Below are 11,268 nucleotides of genomic sequence, written 5' to 3' on the forward strand. Positions count from 1 at the left end.
CACATCGCCGTGTATCCCGAATAACTACTCCTGTCTGAGCAGACTGACTCCCGAGGTACACATCACCGTGTATCCCGAAGAACTACTCCTGTCTGAGCAGACTGACTGGAGAGAACACAAAGAAGGGGCAGGCTGTAATGTATCCCGTTTGAGAGCATCAATTCTACTCCTGTCTGAGCAGACTGACTGAGGTACACATCACCGTGTACCCTGAATAACTACTCCTGTCTGAGCAGACTGACTGAGGTACACATCACCGTGTATCCTCAATAACTACTCCTGTCTGAGCAGACTGACTGAGGTACACATCACCGTGTATCCCGAATAACTACTCCTGTCTGAGCAGACTGACCCAGGTACACATCACCGTGTATCCCGAATAACTACTCCTGTCTGAGCAGACTGACTGAGGTACACATCACCGTGTATCCCGAATAACTACTCCTGTCTGAGCAGACTGACTGAAATCACACATCTACTCGTGTATCCTAGACAGTCAACAGTACCCCAGGCTGGGTAATGTAGTCATAAACAGTCATACCCCAGAACAGTCATAAACAGTCCGCTCTACCCCAAAGCAGGCTGGGTAATGTAGTCATAAACAGTCAGCTCTACCCCAGAGCAGGCTGGGTAATGTAGTCATAAACATTCAGCTCTACCCCAGAGCAGGCTGGGTAATGTAGTCATAAACAGTCAGATCTACCCCCAGAGCAGGCTGGGTAATGTAGTCATAAACAGTCCGCTCTACCCCAAAGCAGGCTGGGTAATGTAGTCATAAACAGTCAGCTCTACCCCAGAGCAGGCTGGGTAATGTAGTCATAAACATTCAGCTCTACCCCAGAGCAGGCTGGGTAATGTAGTCATAAACAGTCAGATCTACCCCCAGAGCAGGCTGGGTAATGTAGTCATCAACAGTCAGCACTACCCCAGAGCAGGCTGGGTAATGTAGTCATAAACAGTCAGCCCTACCCCAGAGCAGGCTAGGTAATGTAGTCATAAACAGTCAGCTCTACCCCAGAGCAGGCTGGGTAATGTAGTCATAAACAGTCAGCCCTAACCCAGAGCAGGCTAGTTAATGTAGTCATAAACAGTCAGCCCTACCCCAGAGCAGACTAGCCAGTGGTGGGCTGGGTAATGTAGTCATATTAGACTGAGTCATGTGATGACTAGCCAGTGGTGGGCTGGGTAATGTAGTCATATTAGACAGTCATGTGATGACTAGCCAGTGGTGGGCTGGGTAATGTAGTCATATTAGACTGAGTCATGTGATGACTAGCCAGTGGTGGGCTGAAAGAGAGCCTAATAAACAAATAATTATCAATCTTGACCAGCTGCAGGCTGGGTAATGTAGTCATTGATAGTAAACATACCAATCTTGACCAGCTGCAGGCTGGGTAATGTAGTCATTGATAGTAAACATACCAATCTTGACCAGCTGCATCCACTGTACGCCCTTGGTGCCAATGGCCACCATGGAGAACCCAATGGTCGAACCCACGATGCAATGCGTCCCGGAGATGGGTAGTTTGAGGAACGAGGCGATGAGTTGCCAAATCGCTGAACCTGTAGATAGATAGAGAGAGAGAGGTGGTCGTACAAACTAAGATTTGGCCTGAAAAAATGATAGAAACCATCCCTTAAAGGAGATGCTTTTGTGTCCATTTTTGTATTTTACTTTGTAAGAACACATTCTCATTTACAGCAACGACCTGAGGAATAGATACAGGGGAGAGGAGGGGGATGAATGAGACCCTTGTAAACTGGGGATTATTAGGTGACTGAGATGGTTTGAGGGCCAGATTGGGAATTTAGCCAGGACACCGGGGTTAAAACCCCTACTCTGACGATAAGTGCCATGGGATCTTTAATGACCTCAGAGAGTCAGGACACCGGGGTTAAAACCCCTACTCTGACGATAAGTGCCATGGGATCTTTAATGACCTCAGAGAGTCAGGACACCGGGGTTAAAACCCCTACTCTGACGATAAGTGCCATGGGATCTTTAATGACCTCAGAGAGTCAGGACACCGGGGTTAACACCCCTACTCTGACGATAAGTGCCATGGGATCTTTACTGACCTCAGAGAGTCAGGACACCGGGGTTAAAACCCCTACTCTGACGATAAGTGCCATGGGATCTTTAATGACCTCAGAGAGTCAGGACACCGGGGTTAAAACCCCTACTCTGACGATAAGTGACATGGGATCTTTAATGACCTCAGAGAGTCAGGACACCGGGGTTAAAACCCCTACTCTGACGATAAGTGCCATGGGATCTTTAATGACCTCAGAGAGTCAGGACACCGGGGTTAAAACCCCTACTCTGACGATAAGTGCCATGGGATCTTTAATGACCTCAGAGAGTCAGGACACCGGGGTTAAAACCCCTACTCTGACGATAAGTGCCATGGGATCTTTACTGACCTCAGAGAGTCAGGACACCGGGGTTAAAACCCCTACTCTGACGATAAGTGCCATGGGATCTTTAATGACCTCAGAGAGTCAGGACACCGGGGTTAAAACCCCTACTCTGACGATAAGTGCCATGGGATCTTTAATGACCTCAGAGAGTCAGGACACCGGGGTTAAAACCCCTACTCTGACGATAAGTGCCATGGGATCTTTAATGACCTCAGAGAGTCAGGACACAGGGGTTAAAACCCCTACTCTGACGATAAGTGCCATGGGATCTTTAATGACCTCAGAGAGTCAGGACACCGGGGTTAAAACCCCTACTCTGACGATAAGTGCCATGGGATCTTTAATGACCTCAGAGAGTCAGGACACCGGGGTTAAAACCCCTACTCTGACGATAAGTGCCATGGGATCTTTAATGACCTCAGAGAGTCAGGACACCGGGGTTAAAACCCCTACTCTGACGATAAGTGCCATGGGATCTTTAATGACCTCAGAGAGTCAGGACACCGGGGTTAAAACCCCTACTCTGACGATAAGTGCCATGGGATCTTTAATGACCTCAGAGAGTCAGGACACCGGGGTTAAAACCCCTACTCTGACGATAAGTGCCATGGGATCTTTAATGACCTCAGAGAGTCAGGACACCGGGGTTAAAACCCCTACTCTGACGATAAGTGCCATGGGATCTTTAATGACCTCAGAGAGTCAGGACACAGGGGTTAAAACCCCTACTCTGACGATAAGTGCCATGGGATCTTTAATGACCTCGGAGAGTCAGGACACCGGGGTTAAAACCCCTACTCTGACGATAAGTGCCATGGGATCTTTAATGACCTCAGAGAGTCAGGACACCGGGGTTAAAACCCCTACTCTGACGATAAGTGCCATGGGATCTTTAATGACCTCAGAGAGTCAGGACACCGGGGTTAAAACCCCTACTCTGACGATAAGTGCCATGGGATCTTTAATGACCTCAGAGAGTCAGGACACCGGGGTTAACACCCCTACTGTTACGATAAGTGCCATGGGATCTTTAATGACCTCAGAGAGTCAGGACACCGGGGTTAAAACCCCTACTCTGACGATAAGTGCCATGGGATCTTTAATGACCTCAGAGAGTCAGGACACCGGGGTTAAAACCCCTACTCTGACGATAAGTGCCATGGGTTCTTTAATGACCTCGGAGAGTCAGGACACAGGGGTTAAAACCCCTACTCTGACGATAAGTGCCATGGGATCTTTAATGACCTCGGAGAGTCAGGACACCGGGGTTAAAACCCCTACTCTGACGATAAGTGCCATGGGATCTTTAATGACCTCAGAGAGTCAGGACACCGGGGTTAAAACCCCTACTCTGACGATAAGTGCCATGGGATCTTTAATGACCTCAGAGAGTCAGGACACCGGGGTTAAAACCCCTACTCTGACGATAAGTGCCATGGGATCTTTAATGACCTCAGAGAGTCAGGACACCGGGGTTAAAACCCCTACTCTGACGATAAGTGCCATGGGATCTTAAATGACCTCAGAGAGTCAGGACACCGGGGTTAAAACCCCTACTCTGACGATAAGTGCCATGGGATCTTAAATGACCTCAGAGAGTCAGGACACCGGGGTTAAAACCCCTACTCTGACGATAAGTGCCATGGGATCTTAAATGACCTCGGAGAGTCAGGACACCGGGGTTAAAACCCCTACTCTGACGATAAGTGCCATGGGATCTTTAATGACCTCAGAGAGTCAGGACACCGGGGTTAAAACCCCTACTCTGACGATAAGTGCCATGGGATCTTTAATGACCTCAGAGAGTCAGGACACCGGGGTTAAAACCCCTACTCTGACGATAAGTGCCATGGGATCTTTAATGACCTCAGAGAGTCAGGACACCGGGGTTAAAACCCCTACTCTGACGATAAGTGCCATGGGATCTTTAATGACCTCAGAGAGTCAGGACACCGGGGTTAAAACCCCTACTCTGACGATAAGTGCCATGGGATCTTTAATGACCTCAGAGAGTCAGGACACTGGGGTTAAAACCCCTACTCTGACGATAAGTGCCATGGGATCTTAAATGACCTCAGAGAGTCAGGACTATCCCATCCAAAAGACAGCACCCTACACAGGGTAGTGTCCCCAATCACTGCCCTGGGGAATTGGGACAGCACCCTACACAGGGTAGTGTCCCCAATCACTGCCCTGGGGAATTGGGACAGCACCCTACACAGGGTAGTGTCCCCAATCACTGCCCTGGGGAATTGGGACAGCACCCTACACAGGGTAGTGTCCCCAATCACTGCCCTGGGGAATGGGACAGCACCCTACACAGGGTAGTGTCCCCAATCACTGCCCTGGGGAATTGGGACAGCACCCTACACAGGGTAGTGTCCCCAATCACTGCCCTGGGGAATTGGGACAGCACCCTACACAGGGTAGTGTCCCCAATCACTGCCCTGGGGAATTGGGACAGCACCCTACACAGGGTAGTGTCCCCAATCACTGCCCTGGGGAATTGGGACAGCACCCTACACAGGGTAGTGTCCCCAATCACTGCCCTGGGGAATTGGGACATTCTTTAGACCAGAGGAAAGAGTGCCTCCTACTGGCCCTCCAACACCACTTCCAGCAGCATCTGGTCTCCCATCCAGGGAGCGACCAGGACCAACCTTGCTTAGCTTCAGAAGCAAGCCAGCAGTGGTATGCAGGGTGGTATGCAGGGTGGTTTGCTGGGTGGTATGCAGGGTGGTATGTAGGGTGGTATACATGGTGGTGTGCTGAGTGGGATGCAGGATGGGATGCAGGGTGGTATGCTGGGTGGGATGCAGGATGGTATGCAGGGTGGTATACAAGGTGGTATGCTGGGTGGTATACAAGGTGGTATGCAGGGTGGTATACAAGGTGGTATGCAGAGTGATATGCTGGGTGGTATGCAGGGTGGTATGCAGGGTGATATGCAGGGTGGTATGCAGGGTGGTATGCAGGGTGATATGCAGGGTGGTATGCAGGGTGGTATGCAGGGTGGTATGCAGGGTGATATGCAGGGTGGTATGCAGGGTGGTATGCAGGGTGGTATGCAGGGTGGTATGCAGGGTGGTATGCAGGGTGGTATGCTGGGTGGTATGCAGGGTGATATGCTGGGTGGTATGCAGAGTGGTATGCAGGGTGGTATGCAGGGTGGTATGCAGGGTGGTATACTGGGTGGTATGCAGGGTGGTATACAAGGTGGTATGCAGGGTGGTATGCAGGGTGGTATACAAGGTGGTATGCAGGGTGGTATGCAGGGTGGTATGCAGGGTGGTATGCAGGGTGGTATGCTGGGTGGTATGCAGGGTGGTATGCAGGGTGGTATGCAGGGTGGTATGCAGGGTGGTATCCTGGGTGGTATGCAGGGTGGTATGCTGGGTGGTTTGCTGGGTGGTATGCAGGGTGGTATGCAGGGTGGTATACAAGGTGGTATGCAGGGTGGTATGCAGGGTGGTATCCTGGGTGGTATGCAGGGTGGTATGCTGGGTGGTATGCAGGGTGTTATGCAGGGTGATATGCCTGGTGGTATGCAGGGTGGTATGCAGGGTGGTATACAAGGTGGTATGCAGGGTGGTATGCCTGGGTGGTATGGGGTGGTATACAGGGTGGTATGCAGGGTGGTATGCAGGGTGGTATGCAGGGTGGTATGCTGGGTGGTATGCAGGTGGTATGCAGGGTGGTATGCAGGGTGGGATGCAGGTTGGTATACAAGGTGGGATGCAGGTTGGTATACTGGGTGGTATGCAGGGTGGTATGCTGGGTGGTATACAGGGTGGGATGCAGGTTGGTATGCAGGGTGGTATGCAGGGTGGTATGCAGGGTGGTATGCAGGGTGGTATGCAGGTTGGTATACAAGGTGGAATGCAGGTTGGTATGCTGGGTGGTATGCAGGGTGGTATGCTGGGTGGTATACAGGGTGGGATGCAGGTTGGTATGCAGGGTGGTATGCTGGGTGGTATACAGGGTGGTATACATGGTGGTATGCTGGGTGGTATGCAGGGTGGGATGCAGGGTGGTATGCAGGGTGGTATGCAGGGTGGTATGCTGGGTGGTATGCAGGCTGGTATGCAGGGTGGTATGCAGGGTGGTATGCAGGGTGGGATGCAGGGTGGGATGCAGGTTGGTATACAAGGTGGGATGCAGGTTGGTATGCAGGGTGGTATGCAGGGTGGTATGCAGGGTGGTATACAGGGTGGGATGCAGGGTGGTATGCTGGGTGGTATGCAGGGTGGTATGCAGGGTGGTATGCAGGGTGGTATGCTGGGTGGTATGCTGGGTGGTATGCTGGGTGGTATGCTGGGTGGTATACAGTTGAAGAAAATCGCTTTTTGTTAGCCTTCGTATTGGATAAAAAACCTGTTGTCAGACAGCTGTATAATACTACAAGACAGTGTAATGAGAATGATCTCCCAGACTGGTAGCATCCCCAGACTGGTAGCATCCCCAGACTGGTAGCATCCCCAGACTGGTAGCATCCCCAGACTGGTAGCATCCCCAGACTGGTAGCATCCCCAGACTGGTAGCATCCCCAGACTGGTAGCATCCCCAGACTGGTAGCATCCCCAGACTGGTAGCATCCCTAGACTGGTAGCATCCCCAGACCCAGATCACCCAGACTGGTAGCATCCCCAGACTGGTAGCATCCCCAGACTGGTAGCATCCCCAGACCCAGATCACCCAGACTGGTAGCATCTCCAGACCCAGATCACCCAGACTGGTAGCATCCCCAGACTGGTAGCATCCCCAGACCCAGAACACAGACTGGTAGCATCTCCAGACCCAGATCACCCAGACTGGTAGCATCCCCAGACTGGTAGCATCCCCAGACTGGTAGCATCTCCAGACCCAGAACACCCAGACTGGTAGCATCCCCAGCGCTGACACAATGAATGGTATACGTACCGACCATGGCGCTGACCTCCCCCGCCATGAGAACAGGCACCGTCTCGTTGTATAGGTTGACGTCTATGATGCCTTTCCGTATGGTCTCCCCCACCTTGGCTCCAAGCAGCATGGAACCCAACGTCTCAAAGATGGACGCCAGGATACAGGCCTGTCTCAGCGTCACCACCCCCGACCCCACCGCCGTCCCGAACGAGTTGGCCACGTCGTTGGCCCCAACAGAGAACGCCAGGATGAAGGCTATGACGAAGCCCAGGATCACCATCCACAGGTACTCTTGTAAATCCACCATCTTGACTCTCGATCAAAAATCCCAAATCCACAGAAAAAAAAAAAAAAAAAACAAGACAAGGAGAGAAACCGACCTAACTCAAACTAACCAACTCAGCTAAAAGCAGCTAGCTGTTGGTTCGTTGGAGAGGAGCTGTAATTCCTTTCCTCTGTGCGTACGAAGCTCTGCTGTGACTTCGTCCCCTTCCTGGTTGTGTTCAGTTGGAGGGGAGCAGTGTGTCGCTAACTCAGCGTCTGGAAGTCAGTCTGTGGAGAAGAGCAGGCTAGTGGCGGACGGAGGGGGCTTTCCATGACTCAGAGCTGAGACAGTCCCTTCTACACACGATCCCTCACCTGACAAACAAACACACAAAGAAAAGAGAGGTTAGAGGTCACAATTAGGCTAGACATCCACCCCCCAACAACAGACCAATGAGAATGTCTGCTCCACCAACACCAACCAATCAGAGTGACTGTCCCCCCCCAACAACAGACCAATGAGAATGTCTGGTCTGCAAACACCGACCAATCAGAGTGACTGTACCCCACAACAACAGACCAATGAGAATGTCTGGTCCTCCAACACCGACTAATGATAATGTCTGCTCCCCCCAACACCAACCAATCAGAGTGACTGTCCCCCCCCAACCCCAACCAATAATAATGTCTGCTCCCCCCAACACCAACCAATCAGAGTGACTGAGTCTAATGAAACGAGGTGGATGAGAGGCGCAGTCTTTGATTAAAGCGAGCGCACTGAAAGTGTGTGTGTGTGTGTGTGTGTGTGTGTGTGTGTAAAGCAGAGGACAGCTCCGATAGCCAGCCACAATAGGAAATAATTGCATCATGGTCCATACTTTAAAAAGAATCAAATCATCCCTGTTAGCTGGACTGAGGCCTATAAAAAGACTAGTGTGTGGGGAACGAGATGTGAGCTATGTGTTCAGTGTTTTAGGAATAGCATATTAACACCTCTCTCTCTCTCTCTCCCTCTCCCCCCCCTCCCTCTCCCTCTCTCCCCCCCTCCCTCCACCACAACAAGGCCCTTAGCTGTCAGCTGCTATGAGCTGTGATCACCTTTCACTGCTTCTCCACTGCTGAGTTTCCATCCAGATTAATATTAGCATCTGATGTGGACAAGTATCAAAGTCGTGAGTGCTGATCTAGGATCAGTTTTCAGATAATCTGATTCATTATGAGCCAAAAAAATAAAAACAAAAATAGGCAAAACTGATCCTTGATCAGCATTTTTAGTCTGAGACACTCTTTGAATAAATAACCAACAACGCAGTTAAGAAAAAAAACGAAGTTAATAAATGAATAAACAGCTCCCCTCTGTCTCTCGACCGCGTAGACCATCAATCTGATGCGGCCTGGGCAAGACGAGTAAGACATTGTTGCCGCCAGTAGTATTAAAGGAAAGGGAAGCCAGCGAGCATCTGGTCTCCCTTGACAAAACAGGCAGTTAACCCACTGTTCGCCGGGATGTGGATGTGGATGTCTGGATGTGGATGTCGGGATGCAGATGTCTGGGATGTGGATGTCTGGATGTGGATGTCGGGATGTGGATGTCGGGATGTGGATGTCGGATGTGGATGTCGGGATGTGGATGTTGGGATGTGGATGTTGGGATGTGGATGTCTGGATGTGGATGTTGGGATGTGGATGTCTGGATGTGGATGTCTGGATGTGGATGTCTGGATGTGGATGTCTGGGATGTGGATGTCTGGATGTGGATGTCTGGATGATGTCTGGATGTCTGGATGTGGATGTCTGGATGTGGATGTCTGGATGTGGATGTCTGGATGTGGATGTCTGGATGTGGATGTCTGGATGTGGATGTTGGGATGTGGATGTCTGGATGTGGATGTTGGGATGTGGATGTCGGGATGTGGATGTCGAGATGCGGATGTCTGGGTGTGGATGTCGGGATGTGGATGTCGGGATGTGGATGTCTGGATGTGGATGTCGGGATGTGGATGTTGGGATGCGGATGTCTGGGTGTGGATGTCGGGATGTGGATGTCGGGATGTGGATGTCTGGATGTGGATGTCGGGATGTGGATGTCGGGATGTGTCGGATGTGGGATGTGGATGTCTCGGGATGTGGATGTGTTGGGATGTGGATGTCTGGATGTGGATGTCTGGATGTGAATGTCTGGGATGTGGATGTCTGGGATGTCTGGATGTCTGGATGTGGATGTCTGTATGTGGATGTCGGGATGTGGATGTCTGTATGTGGATGTTGATGTCTGGATGTGGATGTCGGGATGTGGATTTCTGGATGTGGATGTTGGGATGTGGATGTCTGGATGTGGATGTTGGGATGTGGATGTCTGGATGTGGATGTCTGGATGTTGGGATGTGGATGTTGAGATGTTGGGATGTGGATGTCGGGATGCAGATGTCTGGATGTGGATGTTGGATGTGGATGTCTGGATGCGGATGTCTGGATGTGGATGTTGGGACGTGGATGTTGGGATGTGGATGTCGGATGTGGATGTTGGGATGTGGATGTCTGGATGTGGATGTCTGGATGTGGATGTCTGTGATGTGTGATGTCTGGATGTGGATGTCTGGATGTGGATGTCTGGATGTGGATGTCGGGATGTCTGGATGATGTCTGGATGTGGATGTTGGGATGTGGATGTCTGGATGTGGATGTCTGGATGTGGATGTCTGGATGTGGATGTTGGGATGTGGATGTCTGGATGTGGATGTCTGGATGTGGATGTCTGGATGTGGATGTGGATGTCTGGATGTCTGGATGTGGATGTTGGGATGTGGATGTTGGGATGTGGATGTGGATGTCTGGATGTGGATGTCTGGATGTGGATGTCTGGATGTGGATGTCTGGATGTGGATGTCGGGATGTGGATGTGGATGTCTGGATGTGGATGTCGGGATGTGGATGTCTGGATGATGTCGGATGTGGATGGGATGTGGATGTTGGGATGTGGATGTCTGGATGTGGATGTTGGATGTGGATGTTGGGATGTGGATGTCTGGATGATGTTGGATGTGGATGGAGATGTGGATGTTGGGATGTCTGGATGGATGTTGGGATGTCGATGTTGGGATGTGGATGTCGTGATGGGATGTTGGGATGTGGATGTTGAGATGTGGATGTTGGGATGTCTGGATGCAGATGTCTGGATGTGGATGTCGGGATGTGGATGTTGGGATGTGGATGTTGGGATGTGGATGTCAGGATGTCTGGATGTGGATGTCTGGATGTGGATGTCTGGATGTGGATGTCTGGATGATGTCTGGATGTGGATGTCTGGATGTGGATGTCTGGATGTGGATGGGATGTGGATGTCTGGATGTGGATGTCGGGATGTCTGGATGTGGATGGGGATGTGGATGTCTGGGATGTGGATGTCTGGATGTGATGTCTGGATGTGGATGTCGGGATGGATGTTGGGATGTGGATGTCTGGATGTGGATGTTGGGATGTGGATGTCGGGATGTGGATGTTGGGATGTGGATGTCTGGATGTGGATGTCTGGATGTGGATGTTGGATGGATGTCTGGATGTGGATGTTGGATGATGTCTGGATGTGGATGTTGGGATGTGGATGTCTGGATGTGGATGTTGGGATGTGGATGTCTGGATGTCGGGATGCAGGATGTTGTCTGGATGTGGATGTTGGGA

The 11,268-nt window shown here is 51.0% G+C and overlaps 1 protein-coding gene and 1 pseudogene across 1 annotated transcript in view; one reads left to right on the plus strand and one right to left on the minus strand.

Annotated features, from left to right (window-relative positions):
- Positions 1 to 7,959, minus strand: part of LOC135511107 (sodium-dependent phosphate transporter 2-like) — a 62,846-nt gene extending 54,887 nt beyond the window's left edge. Inside the window, 2 exon segments of the mRNA XM_064932690.1 lie at positions 1,423 to 1,563; positions 7,342 to 7,959. Coding sequence (XP_064788762.1) covers positions 1,423 to 1,563; positions 7,342 to 7,633 — 433 coding nt within the window. The 5' untranslated portion in view covers positions 7,634 to 7,959.
- Positions 7,960 to 9,542: 1,583 nt separating this feature from the next.
- LOC135506075 (sodium-dependent phosphate transporter 2-like) overlaps positions 9,543 to 11,268 on the plus strand; it is a 41,289-nt pseudogene continuing 39,563 nt past the window's right edge.

Source organism: Oncorhynchus masou, chromosome 1, assembly GCF_036934945.1.
Source record: "Oncorhynchus masou masou isolate Uvic2021 chromosome 1, UVic_Omas_1.1, whole genome shotgun sequence".
Lineage (NCBI taxonomy): Eukaryota > Metazoa > Chordata > Actinopteri > Salmoniformes > Salmonidae > Oncorhynchus > Oncorhynchus masou.